At 38.3% G+C, this 22,838-nt stretch overlaps 1 protein-coding gene across 3 annotated transcripts in view; it reads right to left on the bottom strand.

Annotated features, from left to right (window-relative positions):
• Window positions 1-22,838, bottom strand: part of LOC126248634 (phosphonopyruvate decarboxylase-like) — a 102,455-nt gene that overhangs the window by 19,453 nt on the left and 60,164 nt on the right. For all 3 annotated transcript variants that reach the window (XM_049949810.1, XM_049949812.1, XM_049949811.1), the window contains exon 8: window positions 13,455-13,652. In XM_049949810.1, the coding sequence (XP_049805767.1) occupies window positions 13,455-13,652 (198 nt within the window). The remainder of the gene's footprint in view (window positions 1-13,454; window positions 13,653-22,838) is intronic.

The raw sequence follows: 22,838 nt of genomic DNA, 5'->3' as shown, positions 1-22,838 counted from the left end.
TGTCAAAGTTAGCGTAAGGAGGGCTATGCGAGAAGCGTTCAGTGAATTCGAAAGTAAAATTCTATGTACCGACTTGACAGAAAATCCTAGGAAGTTCTGGTCTTACGTTAAATCAGTAAGTGGCTCGAAACAGCATATCCAGACACTCCGGGATGATGATGGCATTGAAACAGAGGATGACACGCATAAAGCTGAAATACTAAACACCTTTTTCCAAAGCTGTTTCACAGAGGAAGACCACACTGCAGTTCCTTCTCTAAATCCTCGCACAAACGAAAAAATGGCTGACATCGAAATAAGTGTCCAAGGAATAGAAAAGCAACTGGAATCACTCAACAGAGGAAAGTCCACTGGACCTAACGGGATACCAATTCGATTCTACACAGAGTATGCGAAAGAACTTGCCCCCATTCTAACAGCCGTGTACCGCAAGTCTCTAGAGGAACGGAGGGTTCCAAATGATTGGAAAAGAGCACAGGTAGTCCCAGTCTTCAAGAAGGGTCGTCGAGCAGATGCGCAAAACTATAGACCTATATCTCTGACGTCCATCTGTTGTAGAATTTTAGAACATGTTTTTTGCTCGAGTATCATGTCGTTTTTGGAAACCCAGAATCTACTATGTGTGAATCAACATGGATTCCGGAAACAGCGATCGTGTGAGACCCAACTCACGTTATTTGTTCATGAGACCCAGAAAATATTAGATACAGGCTCCCAGGTAGATGCTATTTTTCTTGACTTCCGGAAGGCGTTCGATACAGTTCCACACTGTCGCCTGATAAACAAAGTAAGAGCCTACGGAATATCAGACCAGCTGTGTGGCTGGATTGAAGCGTTTTTAGCAAACAGAACACAACATGTTGTTATCAATGGAGAGACGTCTACAGACATTAAAGTAACCTCTGGCGTGCCACAGGGGAGTGTTATGGGACCATTGCTTTTCACAATATATATAAATGACCTAGTAGATAGTGTCGGAAGTTCCATGAGGCTTTTTGCGGATGATGCTGTAGTATACAGAGAAGTTGCAGCATTAGAAAATTGTAGCGAAATGCAGGAAGATCTGCAGCGGATAGGCACTTGGTGCAGGGAGTGGCAACTGTCCCTTAACATAGACAAATGTAATGTATTGTGAATACATAGAAAGAAGGATCCTTTATTGTATGATTATATGATAGTGGAACAAACACTGGTAGCAGTTACTTCTGTAAAATATCTGGGAGTATGCGTGCGGAATGATTTGAAGTGGAATGATCATATAAAATTAATTGTTGGTAAGGCGGGTACCAGGTTGAGATTCATTGGGAGAGTGCTTAGAAAATGTAGTCCATCAACAAAGGAGGTGGCTTACAAAACACTCATTCGACCTATACTTGAGTATTGCTCATCAGTGTGGGATCCGTACCAGATTGGGTTGACGGAGGAGATAGAGAAGATCCAAAGAAGAGCGGCGCGTTTCATCACGGGGTTATTTGGTAACCGTGATAGCGTTACGGAGATGTTTAATAAACTCAAGTGGCAGACTCTGCAAGAGAGGCGCTCTGCATCGCGGTGTAGCTTGCTCGCCAGGTTTCGAGAGGGTGCGTTTCTGGATGAGGTATCGAATATATTGCTTCCCCCTACTTATACCTCCCGAGGAGATCACGAATGTAAAATTAGAGAGATTAGAGCGCGCACGGAGGCTTTCAGACAGTCGTTCTTCCCGCGAACCATACGCGACTGGAACAGGAAAGGGAGGTAATGACAGTGGCATGTAAAGTGCTCTCCGCCACACACCGTTGGGTGGCTTGCGGAGTATAAATGTAGATGTAGATGTAGATGTAGTCATCAATAACATATTCTCCTTCACTTCTACAACAGTCTGGCAACACTAGGGTAACTTTTCAATTCTGTGACTGTAGAAAACATGTGGTTTTGAAGCAAAGAACTCATCAAGCCATGTTTCAGCACATTTTCATGTTGTAAGAAAGTTCCTTGAAGGTTGTTCAATTCAGTAACATTGGTGTGGTCTGACTTTCCAACCTGATTCCTGTATAGTGTTTTTTTTTCCGGTTTAGCAGAATGTGGATGGGCATTATTGTGGAGTAGCATCATTTCACACAGTCTTCCCAATTTTCGTTCTTTAATTGTGTCTGTAACACATCTCAGTTGTAGGCAATAAATATCAGCAATGATGTTAACAACTTGGGGAAGTAATTCGTAGGACACCACGTGGTCACTATTCCACCAGATGTGTAAAATTGTCTTTTGTAGATGTCTGCAGGTCTTTGTGTGGGGAGTTGCTGCCTTGTTTGGGATCAACCAGCCCTTTCTTTTTCTCATGACACCATTTCTTGTCACAAATGGAAATAGTATTCCAACTCATTTCACATCCCCCCTATTCTCCAGACTTGGCTCCCTTGGACTTCTCTTTGTTCCCCAATACAGGATAGCAATAGCAGGATAGCAATAGTCTGTTGTTCATGAGCCAATTGATGATGAGCAAGCAGAGATGTACATATGGCCACCTGAGGATTTTTGTGGTTTTGGCTTAGAGCATGCAGTACCCATACACCCAATTTGTGAACCTTCCCCATTGCATGCAAGTGTTGTGCAATGGTGGAATCATCACAGTTCATCACGTTTGTCAGTTCTCAAGTACGCATCTGTGGATCATTGTGGATTAATGCATTTAAACCACTCTCATCAAACCCTGAAGGCCTGCCTGAGTGTGGAGAGCCACTAACGTCAAAATGATCCTCCTTAATGAGAAAACCATTTTCTTGCTGTGCTCTATCAAATGGCATCATTGTCATACATGACACAAATGTTTCTGGCTGCCTCTGCTGCTATCACCCCTCTATTTAATTCAAACAGAAGAATATGTTGGAAATGTTCTGATTTCTCCACTTTGCTCTTCATTTTCTAGTGTCCACAGCTCCGTTCACTGTCCTCAGATGACAAAATGACAACATGTAAATTCAAATAACAACAGTGAACTACACATAAAAAATGACAATTGGTAAAGAAACTCATACCAACTAGAATACCAATATTCAAAACAAAAATGCTATGAACTTATGCACCAATGTAATACAACAGAAGTTTAACAAAATACAGACTGCACAAACACTGAAATATGTTCCAAACACAAAGATGCTAAAACCCACCACTGCAGAAGAACTAAGCAATATTATTCAGAACCTAAAAAATAAAATCTCCACAGTATAGATGAAGTGCGTGTGTGCTTGCTGAAGACTGTATAGACAGTATCAAAGACCCCTTAGCACACATCGTAGTACATGGACGATTTGCCACAGGCTGCTTCCCAGAGACACTAGAGTATGCGAAGGTCCTGTTGCTGTATAAGAAAGATGGCCCTTAAAATATAGAAAATTATAGGCCTATGTCTTTACTGTCATCAGTTTCAAAAGTAATAGAAACCACAATGAAGGTTAGACTCATGAGATACCTAACAAAGTACAATCTTCTGTGTAAAGAACACATTGGTTTAAGGCGTAGTATATGCAAACAATCAGCTATAGCTCATTTAAAAAAAAAAATGTTGTTATGGAAGCACTAGACAAAGAAAACCATGTAACAGGCTTGCTTGACTTTAGAAAAGCCTGTGATACAGTAGACCACACAATCCTTTTAAATAAACTAGATTCTCTAGATATAGGGTGGATAGCAAATAAGTGATTTTGTTCATACCTGGAAAACAGAGTGCAATGGGTAGAGATCTCTCAAACAAACTCCAACTATATCATAAAACACCTTTCTAAGCTAGATATGTTAATACTGAAGTTCCCCAAGGAAGTGTGCTTGGCCTAATGCTCTTCATGATATACACACTTAAAAGGAATTATCTGAGTGGGGCATAAATCAATAGATGTGTAGTACATGTACAGCCAAATGAATGATTGCAGTTTCAGAAAAAGTGGATGATTTATCCAAAAGAAAGAACTTCAAAAATTGAGCAAGACAATAAGACATTGGACCATCTCTGTCTCTCACACAAGCAGTTGTTCAACATGGCAGAATTCTGTCCAATTGGTACCTTAGATTATCAAAATCCCAAGCTAGTTGAAGAACCCTGCACATAGTGCTCAAAATGTTCTCATTTGGATAGGGATCTGGCAACCTTGCTGGCCAAGGTATGGTTTGGCAAGAATAAAGGCAAGCAGTAGGAACTCTTGCCATGTGTGGGTAGCCACTATTCTGCTGAAATGTAACCCCAGGATGGTTTTTCATGAAGGGCAACAAAACAGGGTGTAGAATATCATTGACATATGGCTGTGATGTAATGGTGCTGCAGATGACAATCAAATGGGACTACCTATGAAAAGAAATGACACCTCAGAACATCACTCCAGGTTACCGGCTGTATGATGGATGACAGTCATGTTGGTATCCTCTAGCTCCTTGGGGCATCTCCAGACATGTCTTTTCTGGTCATCATGGCCTGTTTTGAAGTGAGACTCATCTCTGAAGACAATTCTACTCCAGTTAGTGAAATTCCAGTCCCCAATGACCAACCAGGACATGTCTGCAGACACCCTAAACAGCAGTGGGATACAACCTGACTGTCATCTGCTATACGGACTGGCAACCAGGAGTGATGGTCTGGGGTGCCATTTCATTTTATAGCAGGATTCCTCTGGTTGCCATCTGTGGCACACTTACAGCACAGCAGTATGTCAATGTTATTCTATGCCCAATTTTGTTGCTCTTCGTGGCAAACCCTCCTGGGCTTACATTTCAGCAAGATAATAGCTACTCACACATGGTGAGAGTTTCTGCTGCTTATCTTCATGCTTGCCGAACTCTATCTTGACTAACAAGATTGCCAGATCTCTCCACAATTGAAAATGTTTGGAGCATTATGGGTGGGGTCCTCCAACCAGCTCACTCTTTTGACAATCTAATATGCCAGTTGGACAGAATTTGGTATGATATTTCTCAAGATGACATCCAACAACTGTATGAATCAGTCCCAAGCCAGATAACTGCTTGCATGAAGGCCAGAGGTGGACCAACACATTACTGACTTGCTCAGTTTGTGAAGATCTTTATCTTGAATAAATCATCCAATTTTTCTGAAACAGTGATAATTTGTTTGTCTGTACATGTATGTCACATCTACTAATTTCCATCCAATTTGGGTAATTCCTTCATGGTGCATCTTTTTTCATTTTATTTATTTATTTTTCTTTTCTCTTTTTTTTCCTTCCTTGGAGTGTATATCAATGATTTTCCCCAGAGTGTCAGACACAGTGAACACTATTCTTTGCTGATGACAGTAACATTACATTATAATCAGTGGTGCATCACCAAGTATACTAAATGACAAAGCTGAAGAAGCACTGCTGCATGTATGCAGGTGGGTAGGCAACAACAAATTAACCTTGAATGTAAAAAAACCCAACAACATTAGCTTCCACATATGCAGAAAATCCAAAAATAACTCTTTAAAAGTGGAAGATGAGCTCACAGAATGTGTATGAAAAACATTTCTACGGATGCATGCTGACACACAGTTAAAGTGGACTGAGCATATAAGTGCCCTTGGGAAGCAAATACAGGTAACTTCAGCATGCTTTGTACTTAGAGTAATAAATTCTGTGCATAGTAGCTTATGCACCAGAACAGCATATTTAGCATATGTTCATTCTGTAATTAGTTATGTAATAATGTTCTGGAGGACAAATGAGCAGAATCTACAAACTATCTTTAAGCTACAAAAAAGGCTCTACCAGTTATGACAAAAAATTGCAAGACAACTCACTGCACTGAGTTGTTTAAACCTATGGGAACCATGACTGTACCCTGTAAATACACATACATCTACATCTACACCTATACTCTGCAAATCATCATGAGGCGCATGGCAGAGGGTGTGTCCCACTGTACCAGTCGTTAGGGTTTTCGCCCTTCCATTGATGTAGGTAGCATGGGAAGAATGATTGTTTGAATGCCTCTGTGCACGCAGTAATTATTCTAATCTTATCATCATGATCCCTATGTGAGCAATGTGTAGGGGAGTGTAGCACATCTCTACAATCATCTTTTAAACTCTGTTCTTGAAACTTCATTAATAGACTTTTTCAGGATAGTTTATGTCTATCTTCAAAAGTCTACCAGTTCATTTTCTTCAGTATCTCTGTGACATCCTCCAATGGACCAAACAAACCTGCGACTATTCAAGCTGCCCCTCTTTATATGTGTTCAATATCCACTGTGAGTCCAATTTGGTATGTGTTTCACACACTTGAGCAATATCCTAGAACTGGTAGCACGAGTGATGTGTAAACAATCTCCTTTGTAGACTGATTGCACTTCCTCATTATTCTACCAATAAGCTGAAGTCTACCACCTGCTTTACCCAGGACTGAGCCTATGTGATCATTCCATTTCATATACTATGAGGCGTTGCACCCAGGTATTTGTATGAGTTAGCCAATTCCAACAGTAACTCACTGATATTACAGTCATAGGGTACCATATTTTTTCATTTTGTGACATGCACAATTTTACATTTATGAACATTTAAAGCATGTTGCAAAGCTTTGCACCACTTTGAAATCTCACAAAGAGCTGACTGAATATTTATCCAGCTTCTTTCGGATAGTATTTCGTTATAGATAACTGCATAATCTGCAAAAAGTCTGAGGTTACTATTAATATTGTCTGCAAGGTCATTAATATACTCATGAACAGCAAGGGTCCCCACATACTTTCCTGGGCCACACCTGAAGTTACTTCTACATCTGATGATGACTCTCCATCCAAGATAACATGCTGCATCCTCTCTACCAACAAGTCATCAATTCAGTCATAAATTTTGCTTGCTACGACATATGATCACACTTTTGAACTTTTGACAATAAGCATAGGTGCTACTGAGTCAAATACTTCTCAGAAATCAAGAAATACTGCATCTACCTGACTGCCTTAATCCAAAACTTTCTGTATGTCATGTGAGAAAAGTGCAAGTTCAGTTTTTCATGATCAATGTTTTCACAATCCATGCTGCTTGGCATTGAGGAGGTCATTCTGTTCAAGATACATCATTGTATTCTACAACAAATTGATGTCAAGGATATTGGGCAGTAGTTTTGTGGATCACTTCTACTACCCTTCTTGTAGGCAGGTGTGAGCTGTGCTTTTTTGCAAGAACTGGGCACAGTTTTTTGTTTGACGGCTCTATGATTTTTTAAAATTTATTTACGTATCAAGTTTCATGGGACCAAATTACGGAGCAAATCTCCAAGGTCATGGAACATGTCAGTACATGATATCACAACATAAAAGTAATAACAGATAAAAATAAATGTTTATGAACCCAAAAAAAGTCAGTCCATAAGTTTAAGTAAACGCAATCAACAATACAATAAGAATCAGCTTGATTTTTCAAGGAACTCCTTGACAGAATAGAGGCAGTGATCCATGAGGAAACTCTTCAGTTTTGGTTTGAAAGCACATAGATTACTGCTAAGATTTTTGAATTTGAGTGGTAGCTTATTGAAAATGGATGCAGCAGTATACTGCACACCTTTCTGCACAAGAGTTAAGGAAGTCCGATCCAAATGCATGTTTGATTTCTGCAGTATTAACCAAGTGTAATCTGCTTATTCTTGGGAATAAGCTAATATTGTTAACAAGAAATGACAGTAAGGAATATATGTATTGAGAGGCCAATGTCAAAATACTCAGACTCATGAACAGGGGTTGACAAGAGGTTCGTGAACTTACACCACTTATTGCCTGAACCGCCCGTTTCTGAGCCAAAAATATCCTTTTAGAATGGGAAGAGTTACCCCAAAATATAATACCATATGACATAAGCGAATGAAAATAATCAAAGTAGACTAATTTTTTTGTTGAACGATCGCTCACTTCAGATACTGTTTGAATAGTAAAAATGGCAGTATTAAGTCTTTGAACAAGACCCTGAATGTGGGCTTTCTACAACAGCTTACTATCTATCTGAACACCTAGAAATTTGAACTGTTCAGTTTCACTAATCATATGCCTGTTCTGTAAAATTAAAACATTAGGTTTAGTTGTATTGTGTGTTAAAAACTGCAAAAACTGAGCCTTACTGTGATTTAGCATTACACTACTGGCCATTAAAATTGCTACACCAAGAAGAAATGCAGATGATAAACAGGTATTCATTGGACAAATATATTATACTAGAACTGACATGTGATTACATTTTCAGGCAATTTGGGTGCATAGATACTGAGAAATCAGTACCCAGAACAACCACCTCTGGCCGTAATAACGGCCTTTACACGCCTGGGCATTGGGTCAAACAGAGCTTGGATGGCGTGTACAGGTACAGCTGCCCATGCAGCTTCAACACAATACCACAGTTCATCAAGAGTAGTGACTGGCGTATTGTGATGAGCCAGTTGCTCGGCCACCATTGACCATATGTTTTCAATTGGTGAGAGATCTGGAGAATGTGCAGGCCAGGGCAGCAGTTGAACATTTCTTGTATCCAGAAAGGTCCGTACAGGACGTGCATCATCCTGCTGAAATGTAGGGTTTTGCAGGGATCGAATGAGGGGTAGAGCCACGGGTCATAAAACATCTAAAATGTAACGTCCACTGTTCAAAGTGCCATCAACGCAAACAAGAGGTGACCGAGACGTGTAACCAATGGCACCGCATACCATCACACCAGGTTATACGCCAGTATGGAGATGACGAATACATGCTTCCAATGTGCATTCACTGCGATGTCACCAAACATGGATGTGACCATCATGATGCTGTAAACAGAACCTGGATTCATCTTAAAAACTGATGTTTTGCCATTCGTGCACCCAGGTTCATCGTTGAGTACACCATCACATGCGCTCCTGTCTGTGATGCAGCGTCAAGGATAACCGCAGCCATGGTCTCTGAGCTGATAGTCCATGCTGCTACAAACGTCGTAGAAATGTTCGTGCAGATGGTTGTTGTCTTGCAAACGTCCCCATCTGTTGACTCAGGGATCGAGACGTGGCTGCACACTCCATTACAGCCATGTGGATAAGATGCCTGTCATCACAACTGCTAGTGATACGAGGCTGTTGGGATCCAGCATGGCGTTCTGTATTACCCTCCTGAACCCACCAATTCCATATTCTGCTAACAGTCATTGGATGTCGACTAACGCGAGCAGCAATGTCGCAATATGATAAACCGCAATTGCGATAGGTTACAATCCGACTTTTATCAAAGTTGGAAATGTGATAGTACGCATTTCTCCTCCTTACACAAGGCATCACAACAGTGTTTCACTAGGCAACTCCGGTCAACTGCTGTTTGTGTATGAGAAATTGGTTGGAAACTTTCCTCATGTCAGCACGTTGTAGGTGTCGCCACCAGCGCCAACATTGTGTGAATGCTCTGAAAAGCTAATTATTTGCATATCACAGCATCTTCTTCCTGTCAGTTAAATTTTGAATCTGTAGCATGTCATCTTCATGGTGTAGCAATTTTAATGGCCAGTGGTGTATTTCTTGGGTGTAGTCTATGAATGCAGTTTCTGTGCTTCATTTTGCACGAAAACCATGTTGATTACTATTCCAAAGTTTACTATTGTCTAGGTAACTAGTGACTCTCAATTTCATCACTTTCTCTAATATTTTGTAGGAAGCAGGAAGAAGTGATATTGGATGGTAGTTTTCTATTTTATGTCTGTCTCCATTTTTAAATAGTGGCCTCACTTTTGAGATCTTCAGTCACTGAGGAAACACACCTTCACTAAAGGATAAATTTGCAATATGTGCTAAAGGTTTTGCAATCTGCACTGCAGTTCTTATTATGATTGAAACTGGTACTTCATCAACATCTGCTGCCATTTTTGGTTTTAAGCTTCTAATCACTCTAATTACTTCCTGTTCATTTGTTGAAGGAATATTCATTCTGCAGGCAACCCTTGGAGCATGTATTATTTTTTGTTTTGTGAAGTTTAAGTTTAGTGAATGTGGTACATTTAAAAAATAGTTATTAGTATAGTTTGCCATTTCCTTCTTTTCTATATTGCAATTTTCACTGCTTTTAAGTATTATTTCTTCCTCTTCTCCCAAGGTAGTAGTTACATTCCTCACTATGTCCCATATAGTTTGTGGTTTGTTGTCTGATTTACTGATTAAATTGTCATTGTATAGCAACTTTGCCTTTGCTATTGCCTTTCGGTATATTTTTCTGTATGTTTTTACATATTCTACAAACTGTGGATCTGAACAAGTATTAATTTCTTGGTTCAGTCTTTTCATGGTTACACTGGAAATCCTAATGCCTGTAGTTATCCAAGGTTTGTGTGCTTTTTGTTCTGAAGACTTGGACCTCACTAACTTCGTAGGGAAACATTTCAAATTGTGACATGAATATAGAAGAAGAATATGCATTATTTGCACTTGATTCTGATCTCACATCTGTCCAGCTTTCATTGGTTAGACAGTTAACAAAATGTGTGCACTTTTCTTTAGAAAAACTTCTTTTATAAGTGTGGCAAGATGTTTTTTTCACATGCATTGGGGGAACAGAAAGCACAAGAGCATTGTGATCAGATAAACCAAGGTCAGTGTTATTTACCTCCACTTCATTGGAATCTATGTTTGAGAATATATTATCTATGAGGGTCTGTGATGTGTGTGTTATTCGGGTAGGACCTATTACATGGGGTAACATGTTAAAACTCTGTAAAAGATTCAGAAATTTATCTTTAACCATATTATTGCACATAAGATTTATGTTAAAATCCCCACAAAGAAGCACAGTAGCTTTTTCATTGTACCCAATGTTTAACATAATTTCTAGTTTTGAAAAAAATTTGCCTTCACCTCCACATGGTGATCTGTACACAATCATTACTATCGTTTTCCTTTGCTTACCATACAACTCAATAGCAGCTGCTTCAAAATGCATTTCTACACTTAACTTTTCAATATCACATCTCCTTTTGAATTTTATCCCTGTTTTTGTATAAATACAGACACCACCACTTCTGGCATTTTCCCTACAGTAAGAGCTAGCTAGTCTACAAGGGTGTATAATGATGTTGTTTAATTCATATTCCCTACACCAATGCTCCGAAAGACACAAGTACTCAATGTTAAACTCATCTAAAGCAACTTCTAGTTCAAAGTATTTATTTCTTAGAGACTGAATATTTAGACTGATAACTTGAAAAGAATTTGATGGGAGCCTAGATTTAGTTACACTTACAGTTTGTTTTATCGAACTCATCGTAGAGAAGTTGGTTGTCTACACATTGGTTGAAAGTTCTATACTGCAACTTTTCCTGTTCTAGGGTAGAAAAAATCCTGGTTCATTCTTGAGGGTCGTTTTGGTCTTAAGCTCATTTTTCCATTCTTCGGTGTGTCGGTTGTCACTGTAGGCTGCACTGATCTTGTTTTTCCATTATTCTTGCAACTACTTGGAATAGTGGAGTGTTTCCCTGAATTATTGATCTTGCTTTCAGACTTCTGTGTGCTTGTTCCAGCAGGAGTGAGCTGTACTGCATTTGTTATTACATTGGTTCTTGAAGCTGTTGGAGTACATAATTTGTTTTGGACTACTCCTTTAGCACAGCTTTCATAGTTAGAGAAGGTGCCATGGCTGTTACCTTCGTATCTATGATGACAATCCCCTTGTTACTGCGGGAGGCAGGTATAAAACCACTGACTTGCACATTGCCAGCTAGCAGCTATAGCCACCATGGACGACAATGAAGAGCCCTTAGCTATATTTATGAAATTGTCTGGCACATATCAGACACATTAGGTGAGGAAATTAATTACACAGTGTTTTATTGGATTTGGCAGAAACCGTTTATAGATTTGCTCAAAAGCATTCATTCAAAAACTAAATACTGCTGAGGTTAGTGAAAAAGTGGTGATCTGGGTATAAGTTCTTTAAAAAACACAGATAACAGAGAATAAGACCAATGAAATTGACAACCTTATTACATTTCTCACAAGGTCTTGTATGGGCACCACTATCATTCAAAATACATGTGAATGATTCAGGCACAGGTCACTGGTAATTATTAGAGTTTTGGTCATTCAATTACCATGGCAGAAAAGAATTAAGAGAGAGACTCTTCAGGAGAATATTTGCAGAATACAGAACTGGGTGAACAGTGTGACATCAATATAAATGAGAGTCAACAGATGAGGTTCTGTAGAAAAAGGCATAAGCCAATGTTGAACTATGTTTTATAGGGAGCTCTTTATTTATTCATGCAGACTGAGAAATTAAATTACCTGGGATACACCCGCTCTTCCCCATTCCTCAAAAAGGAAAGAAATGCATTAGAATCTTAGTGTAAAAAGTATGATCTATAGGAAAAGTAACACTCTACTTCAAGTGATGAACTACAGATGATAGTTAATTTTGAAGAATGCAGTGAAAACCTGCAAAATTATGTGTACTAGTGAAGTGGCACTGGAATAATCAAGCATCTGAAAAAGGATTTGTTATATTTTAGCCAATGTGTACATTACACTGCGTGGCTACATTGCACAATCAGACAGAAGAAAGCACAAAACTGAAAAATGGTGAAAGAGTGAAAGACTAGATCATAATTTTAAAATGAGCATTTCCACATTTACAGGAAAGGTTGTGAGGGAATGGAACAATCTGCCCTTCTCTGATACATGATACTCTAGTCTTTCAAACAAAAACTGAAACTGTGGTAAATGGTGAATGCACAAATTTGATGGTTTTACAACTTGCACAATAGGTCACAGAGCACTTGCTGAAGCTTTGAAATACTAGTGACATGATCTCTCAATTCACAAACTTATTTATTTTCTTCTTTCATAAAATGTAAGGATTCTTCACAGAAATATCCACTTAACTGAAAATGGCCTAGATCTCATGTGTACACTGTTCCATAAAATTAATACCTGCCACATCACTGAAATTTATGGCATGTAAATGTCATTAATTGTTGATAGCTTTTGAAAAGTGAAAGCAAATGTTCTCTTCATCCATACTGCATTTTTAAAAGACATAATCTGATATTTGGTGGTTAATACCCATCTCGTTATTCATTATTTTGATATAAGAAATTAATCCTTATACTTACGTGTAGGCATTGACAATCTCTTCTATAGCCCCAGGCATTTAACATCCATTACACCACAAATATCTACTACTGTATAGATAATTTTATCCTTTAATCTCTGTATATTGCTATATATTCAGTGTAAAGAGATAGGTTGCAATTGAAGTCTGACATAAAAGCAGTTTTGGGAATCATAAAACTTCTGAGAGTAGATCTATATTTGAAAACACTGTGAGATGAGTAAAACTTCTTAAAAATTTTTATATTTCTTTGTTGATGTTATACAGTTACAGCAATTTCAACAAATAAGAAGCTTCTTTACTCACCAAATTATGCTACATTTCAGACATGCAAGTTAGTAATTTTTGTGTATATTATGATAATTTTGTACGCAACTTACTTGTGTGTATCCATTTCCCTTGCATATTTTAATTATGTCAAATTGTGGATTTCTAGCAGCTGTTTGTTGTCCTCCCACAGAATCATGCGCACCATTATTAAAAATGATGTGTTTCATATTCTTTGGACTTGTCTGTCCTATTGTAGCAAGTGCACCCATATGCATTATCATCGCTCCATCACCATCTAGGCAGTATACCTGATGAAGAAAATTATTGCTCAGGTCTGTATGATTAATGCCTTAACAATGTCCTGTTGCTTATTCTAAAGGTAATAATTTAATGCCATATTGTCATGATTTATAATTTTATTCTAAACATTGTATTTTGGATATAAAAACCAGAAAAAGCATTTAAGGTGTTTATGGATTTGATGTTCAGTTTGAATAACTCAATTGATTTGCTGGAATACTGTATGCTTTGCACACTTCACAAACATTGAGAGTAAAATTTCTTTTATTATTATATAGAAAGGACTTAGAAATTATGACCTGTAATTAAACAGCTCACATTTTGAAAATAAGGGCCACAGATTTATTACATCATAAAATACCTAAAATTAATTCTCCTAGTTGGGGAAGCAAATCACAAGATATTTCTGAAGCTCTGATTTCAATATGAGTTTTGTCACTTCACTGTGCAAATAATATGGCACAGTATTATTTTTTGGTAAGATTTTTGTAATACAGTTTCACAAAATATTATAAACACTCTGAAGAGGTAAGTTCCACGGCCACAAACTACACACTCCACAAACATTGAGAGTAAAATTTAGATCAAAGTGATGAAATTTTAAAATAATTCACTAAGAAATTCATGCACATAACACACAAACTAGTCTTGAATTTCACACAAGTAAATTATGTACTGAGTTCCACTCAACATTCTAAACAATAATATGCTAAAATTACTTTGAACTGTATATTAGGACCATTGTAATTTTCCAGAAAATTAAAAACAATAAATTCTATTCCAAAGAAAATGTTATTAATAACATGTCTCCACATTATTCCTATAATAATAAATACTAAAACTGTTTTCTTCCATCTTCTTATGCAATTACCGACATTGTCATTTGTGTTGTCATCAAATTGTGTCTTACAGAAAACAGTGACACATTGTGAAACACATATCAGAAAAACATAAAGTTTCTGGAAGATATGTCTTTAGATGCATAAATAAATGAAAAGTGTGCATGGATGGTACACATCACATTTTATCAACATGGTGTATTGCATAGGCCTACATGATGGATGGAGCCTAGAATTAACTAACTACATCACTGACACTGTGCTATTAGCATGGAAAGCCACTAAAAGTTGGATTATGACTTCTTTAGTATTACTATCACATCTAGGCTGCCTCTATCACACACCATACTGCATTACCATGGACTGATGAAGGACACTATTGTGTTACTGAGTTCATATTGGATTAGTGAGCTGCATGCTGTGGTGTCATGTGAAGAAGAAGTGGAAATTATAGGTAACATGAAGTTTGAATTATCTTCATATGGAAGGTGTTGAACTGCCCATACTGCCCATATTGCATCCCTGCTTAACAGCTGTGCTAAAAGTTTATGAATTTTATAATAATTGCAGTCTTGTGTGCTACACTATGATGTAACAATAATAACTGTTCTTTGTCATTTCAGTGCTGTAAATTGCTTGTCAAGATACAATACTTAACCACTAATGCTTCAGACTTGGGTGAGTGCTTGAGTGTACATTCCTGCAGATTCTCTTCACAAGTGATTAGTATGCTGACTACAAACCATAATGGAACAGACAATACATCTGCACTCTTAAAATACATCACAGAGAATTATATGGCAAAGATAATTTCCAGTGTGGAATTCCTGAATGGAGCATTCGATAAACATCCACTTATTTTGCCAACTAATTTTTATAATTTTATGAGAGAAGAAACAGAAAATGGGGCATCATTCATTTGTTATAGGAAGCATGGATCCTAGAGCTAATGAATAACTATCACAACAATGCAAATTCCTAAACTGTGGAGGAAAGCTCGGGTTATTGTGTTATTAAAACCAGGGAAAGACCCAGCTGAAGCTAAAAATTTCCGGCCTGTCTCACTGCGTTGTCATTTATTTAAAGTGCTGGAGCGAATGATCCTCAAACGCATAGCTGATTATGTGGACAAAGCCCTTATTAGCGAACAAGCTGGATTTCGACCAGGAAAATCATGCTGTGGCCAAATCCTTAATCTCACACAGTACATCGAAGACGGCTATCAGAGAGGAGTAGTAACTGGGGTCGCATTCTTGGATCTCAGTGCGGCATATGACACAGTTAACCATAAGTTGCTTACCCAGAATGCATGTTCGTGCAATGCATGCTACAGAACAGACGCTACTATGTAACCTCACAATCTAAAAACAGCCGATGGAGGACACAGAAAAATGGACTTGTACAGGGTAGTGTCTTGGCTCCAATATTATTTAACATCTATACCAATGATCTTCCCATCAGCCACCAGGCACGAATGTTCATATATGCTGATGATGCAGCAGTGGCCACTCAGGATAAAACCTTTGAACAAGTGGAGGAGAATCTCACAGGAGCCTTAACAGAACTTGCTACCTATTACGATGGCAATAATCTCAAATCAAACCCTAGTAAATCTCAAGTATCCGCCTTCCATCTTAGGAACAAACAAGCCAAACGGAAACTCTGAGTCATGTGGCAAGGGGAAGAGCTGAAACATACAAACAGCCCAAAATACCTGGGAGTAACACTGGACAGAGCACTTACTTTTAAGCAGCACTGTCACAACACTAAAAAAAGGTCTGTGCCAGGAACAATGTACTGCGGAAGCTAACAGGTTCATCATGGGGAGCTCAACCACATGTTTTGCACACCACGGGTCTGGTGCTGAGTATCTCAGCAGTGGAATATGCGGCGCCACTTTGGAGGAACTCTGCTCACACTAAACAAGTTGACATCGCCATAAACGAAACTGTACATATTGCCACAGGATGGCTCAAACCAACTCCCACAGACATCATTTATCCCATCATAGGCATAGCACCACCCACTATCCGCAGACAAGTAGCCGCCGAGATCGAAAGAGCAAAACAAAAGAACGATCCTCGACACCCGATGCATATGCACCAAAAACAACGTGTCCGGTTGAAATCCCGCAGGAGTTTCATTGAAACTACTGAAGAGCTCGCCACCAAGCCCGTCGCAAGGCGGCTATCTCTTTGGGAAGAAATGGTGCCACACTCCACAATGGAACTACTTGAGGAGGGATCTGCAGGATTTCAACTACCTTTTACAACTTGGAGGTCATTAAACCAGCTGCGCACTGGAGTAACTGGGTGCAAATAAAATCTATTTAAATGGGGTTACAGTGACAGCGATAGGTGTGAATGCGGAACAATACAGGACTTGGACCACCTACTGATTTGCCCAGATATGTCTATAACATGCACTAAAGGTGATATTTTGAAAGTCAATGACAAAGCAAACTACATTGCTAAGTACTGGGAAGGGAAGATATAATTGATGCATCCGGATACGGAAGAAGAAAAAATAGGAATGTTGTTAGACATAAGTGATACAAAATTTAAAAAAATACATACATGACTTACTTTCATTCTATAATCTCATACAGGGTCATATTTTGATGCAACTCATCAAGCCAAGTTGAAGTTCTCTGACTCCAAAAGCATGTAATATGAATTATTCATGGTTTGAATTTAAGAATGTCTTGCAGAGACCTCTACAAGGAATTTCGAACAAACAGCTCAGTTCATGAAATCAATAAAAGAAATTAGAATAAGCTGCCAAAAGATTTATATTCACACACTTTAACCCAGAAGGTCCATTAATCAGTAACACTCATTTCCAATAACTTTTCAGCAGTTATAAAATGTTTAGTCGCTAATAAAATGCAATTGTAAAGGAGCCTAAAGGATTTGTTGTTGGTTAACTTTTCTACATAACTGAAGTTTTTAGTAGAACTAGTTAACATGTATACTGTTATTAACATCAAATAACATTAGTTTTCGTAAAATCCCCCTTCTGTACTTGTGTGATGATATATGTCTACAATAGCATAAGAATTTTCTTCTGTACTTTAGTGAATATAGAAGTCTGGTGATAAGTGGTCCACAGCATTTGTGAAATTTTTAAATGAAATCATTCTGTTTCTGGCTGTTAAAACATTATTTATTGCAATAAATAATGTTTTAACAGCCAAAATTGTAATGATTTCATGCAAACATTTAGTGAATATAAATTTAAAAATCTGTGACAAGTTTAGAAGTTTGTTTTTAACTTTAAAATGAAAATATGTTTCAAATTTATTACTTTTTCCACATTCTTGAGGACAATTTCACTTTGGATCTAAGGACTGAACATGTGTGAGCCAGATCTTGAAGAAAAATTAGGTGACAGGTTCCAGGTCACAAGGTTTTTCAAGTCCAATTAATGTCCTACCCAAGTGATAGAGGATGTAGGATCATTGTGCAAGGTTTTTACAAAGCTGGATCATGTTGTGGTAGTGGGAGGAGCAGAAAACAGTATTGATAGGGATCAGGGATACAATATTGTGTGTCCTGTTAATGATAGCATCTGCAACAAACCATACAAATGTTGGCTCAGTTCCTGCTTTCATGCAGTATGATCAGCCACAATTGAACAGCTCTGTCAGGAGGGTCAATATGGAGTTATATCAGCTGCTTTGGGTGGCTACCTTGTCAGGCATAGGTTTGGTTCTTGTTGATGGTATTTGTAGGTGAGACTTCACAAGACATGACCTGGATCTCAGTTGCAAAGGGAAGGGTAAATTGGCTGGGATGATAACAAATCTTTGGGGGGGGGGGGGGGGGGGCACGAAGTTCCTCTTTTTGAGGCTCAGTGTCCAATGATTCAAAATAGAATGAAATTAAGCTTAATCAGAAGCTCAGACAGGTAGGTACTAGAGATATTAATATATCACACGATTTTCATAAAAGTACAGTGAAAAATAATGTTAATATGTCACAAGATTCCCAAAAAAGCACAGTGAAAAATAATGTTAGTACATCACATCAGAATATCAGGGGATTAAACTAGCTTTTTACCATCGGTTTTGCCTGCACACATATATACCACATGTATTGCACACACTTCCTCCTCCTCCCGCTCCTCATCCTCCTCCTCCTCCCACCTCTCTCTGTCAATATCCTCCTACCTCCTCTATCTGTACGTCTCTCCTCCCTGCCTCTCTACCCCTGTTCTCCCACTCTCTGTCCATCTCCTCCCATCCCTCTCTCAGTTCATCTCCTCCTTCCCCTATATCTGTTCATCTCCTCCTCCCCCTCTCTCTGTCTGTCTATCTCCTCCTCACCCCTTTCACTGCCCGTATCTCCTCCCTCCTCTTTCAATGGCTGCACCCTATGCCACCCCCACTGCAAGGGGAGATAGCTGGTTCTTACTCCCACAGTACTTCTTTTTGGACATTAAGCAGTACATGTAACAAGTTTGCTTGAAATCAATCCAGTAGTTTAGTCATAGGGGCCTGGCCCCACCAGAATTTTGTGATATAATTTCATTCTGCATTTTTTTTTCAGTTTTATATGAAACAGTTTAAGTATGACATGATTTTGGTGCAGTAGTATGAAATGATTTTGGCATAGTATGGGTAACTATCAGTAATCAGGTGCAGTTTCCATAGTTCCATTACAGAAACACACAATGTTTCTCTAAGCTGCCAGTAGTGGGGCCAAATCTTGCTGCTACTCTCCATCACCCCTCCTCTCAACCCATCGTTCCACAGTGATGGACCTCTTCTCCTGTCCCCACCCTATTCAGCCGAGGGCCAGCACTTTGTGGCCCATACTGCCTCCATACCCTCAGCTCAGCAAACTACAGTTGTAGTGACGTGACCAAGTTGTTTCCCTTCCTCCACCTCACCCCTGTCCATAGCACAGCTTGGAGCTACTTTGGATGGTCCCACTGGATGGACTGGCTCATGCATACCCCTCATTCCCTGCACCTGAGCGAGCTCTGTTGTCTGTCACTTTACCACTCTTGACCCATCTACACCTATACACAGTGTCTGGGGCCAATTGGCTTAAGCCTGTAACCCAAATTTTCATCTACATCACTTATCGCACCATCCTGTAGGCCAACGCAAAATGTCGCAAACTGTATATGTGGCCATCTCTCAGTAGTGTTTTGTACTCTGGAGCTTTTTGGTTGAAACTCAAGAATTCTTACAGTGATTTTAAAATCAATAAAGCGGATTGCTTGCTACAAAATTCTACAATTTTCTGTATATGAAAGAGAAGCTAGAAACTAAGCAGTCATTCCCAAATCATCCAGAAGGATTCATAATGTCTCAACCTGATGGAAAGAAGAAAATAACTTTCTGCAGTACATAGTTGCACTTAACAGTGAGTGAAGAGAAACAGAAGTTTGTTTCTATTGCACGTTATTTGGTGGTGAAAGATTGTGGACAACAATCAGCTGTAAGGATTTAAAGTATGAGGTGTATTCATAAAGTAAGGTCCGATTAGGCATGAAATGGAAACCACTGTGAAAATCCAATGCAACGTTGCACAGATGTGTTGGGCAGTGTCTTTAGTGTACCTGTCATTCGCTTCGTGTCACCCTTATCTGTCCAGAGTGCAAAATGATCAAGTAGAAATGCCTAAGACAACAGTGTCTCCTGCCAAGTATGCGGATCTCATGAGAGATTTAACCTGAAGCTATGCAACCCACATTACATAGATGTCATGAATTTCTTTTTTCAAGACAATATTCAGCCGCATTCTGCAGGGGCAATGAAGCGTTTTCGATGAGAAGTGTTTCATCACCCACAAAACAACCATTAATTGGCTCCCTCCGTTGTCATCTCTGTTCACGTGAACCACTAGTTATGAAGACAATATTTTGGCACAAACAATGAAAGGCAGACCAGTGTAGAGAATTGTGGAAAGCACTGGCAGCTACTTTCTGTGATGAGGGTACTGGAAAGTTTGTTCAACACCACGACAAATGTCTAAGTTGGAGTAGCAACTATTTAGAGAGGTAGCTGGAAGGTGTGGCTATCTGTTGGAAATAAAAATTTTTTGATTTTTATTTGTTTTTCATTTCACAACTGATTGGACCTTACTTTCTGAACAGCCCTCATATTTAAGAGAACACATTAACACACATGAGTTAGCACTAAGGGTTCAGCTAACTGTGGTAATTTCTTAGATTTATTATCTCTTCATGAAAATCTTGACAGTGTGTTAGTTGATGAATTAGATGGCTGTAATACTTATACTTGTAAATATGTGTAGCAAATTATACAAAATGAACTTTCAGGCTGTATGTATCACGTTTACATTGAAGAACTGCTTAAAGACATTAATGCTGCCACTTTTCTTTCTGTGCAGGCAGCTGGAATAACACATATTACATGCAAAAGTCAGTTTGTCATTATACTGAGGTACATCATGGGAAATAAACCTGTTGAAAGGTTCCTTTCCTCTAACATAAATGATGTACATGAATGTTATACAACAACAGTTGTAAATGGTTCCTTTATGAAGTTTATTGCCTTTTTATCTGGGCTCCACCAAAGAAAATGGGCATGAGCTGCTACTGATTCATACAACTGTTTTTATACATGTATATGAGAATGTGTGCGGTAAAGGACACCATTGTCTCACTCTTTGAGAGAAGGTTCTTGTAAATGGCATACCATTTTGTACTTTGATTTTGCTGTGTTTGTATGTATTTTGAATAATACGCATTAGATGCTGAAGTACACCATTATTTCCTAAAATTTCCCATAATGTAACTCTGTTAACTTTATCAAAGGATTATCATACTTGAAAGGGGGTATGTACTGGGATAGCTGTAGCCTCTATGTTTTTCAACAATTTGGTAGACTGGAGAAACACTTCTAAGCAAGATTTTCTGATCTGAAACCTATTCTGTTGTTCTCTACAAAACATTTCTGAAAGTACCTTTAGTCTACTCATTATTAGCATCAGAAATTTTCTATAAGATTAAGATTGGGTGTTTAGCTGGCCAATTGAGTGCCATAGTGTGTTTAAGTGTTTGTTAGAGCCAGACAGAAATGTCCACAGAATACCTACAATGAAGACTGCAATGTAAGGAGAGCTGCACAGTGAAATACTTCATTCCAGATATACAGAGGAACAGAGAGTACATGTTTCAAGTGAATTATGCCTACTTGTATTATTCAAAACTGTACACCCATGTAGTGAAGTGTATTTGAATGAACCCAACAATAACATTTCAAACTCTTAAGTACCTATGAATGAAGAAAACCTATTTCTCCACATTGAGGAACACCATCAGAAGTTAAGGACACTAGTTGCATTAGCAGACTGAAAAACGAAATGTTGTATAGAGTTTTTGAAGTTGATAGCAAAAGCCTTAATTTTTTATTTTTATTTATTTATTTATTTTTCCTTCAAAAAGATGGCAGATATGATGTAACCAATTACAGACCAGTGTTATTATTATCCAGATTCTCAAAAAATATCATAAGAATAATATATGAAGGACTATCAGATTTGCTGAATAAAAGTAAAATACTGTCCAGTGCCCAGCATGTCATTAGAAAAATCAAACCCACTGAAACCACAGTCTTTGTTTTTAGAAAGTGAACCTTAGTCTCATACACAGTGATGAATCAAACTGTGGGCTGTTTCTAAACCTTTTGCTGAGTAAATTATATTGTTATGGTATCCTGTTTATGACCAATGACTAGTTCAACTCCTATCTGTCGGACAGGTATCAGAGGGTATAAGTTTGTCATGATGGCAGAACTTCAGTCTCAACAATCAGAAAAGTTAAATAAGGTACCTCTAGTCTCTTTATTGTTATCAGTAGTTTTAAATGATTTACTGCTACAGTTATATGCAGAAGATGCTGTGTATTTTGTAGACAGCACCATTATTTTTATTAAGTAACAAAATGTACCCAACCTACAGTAGAAAATAGTAGTAATAGCAGAAGAGGTAGGAAAATGGTTTTGTCATAACTGTTTGGTAGTTAATGGCAAACAGAAGTGTGAATGAGCTTCAGCCACTTAAGAAGCAAAGAAGAATCTGGCATAGTAATGGAATTTGGAAATTTTAGGCTTCAGAAGGCCTCCCACAAAAAATTATTATGAGTATGGATAGACAGTTATTTACAATGGGCAAGTTATGTAGAAACACTAAACACAAAATTAGTGCATGGTGTTACATCTTAAGAATGCTTAAGAAGTAATACAATAATGAAACATTGTTGTCTACATATTATTCACTGACCTGCAGTATACTGCGGTCCTGGGTTCAGTTAGTTAGTTACTTGTTGCACAGATCATATTTGTCATCAATGGTATGATGTGGAATGCGTCAATAGAAC

The sequence above is a fragment of the Schistocerca nitens genome, chromosome 3 (assembly GCF_023898315.1).
Source record: "Schistocerca nitens isolate TAMUIC-IGC-003100 chromosome 3, iqSchNite1.1, whole genome shotgun sequence".
In the NCBI taxonomy this organism is placed as follows: Eukaryota; Metazoa; Arthropoda; class Insecta; order Orthoptera; family Acrididae; genus Schistocerca; species Schistocerca nitens.
The sequence above is the reverse complement of the archived record's forward strand: the minus strand, read 5'-3'. Positions and strand labels throughout refer to the sequence as shown.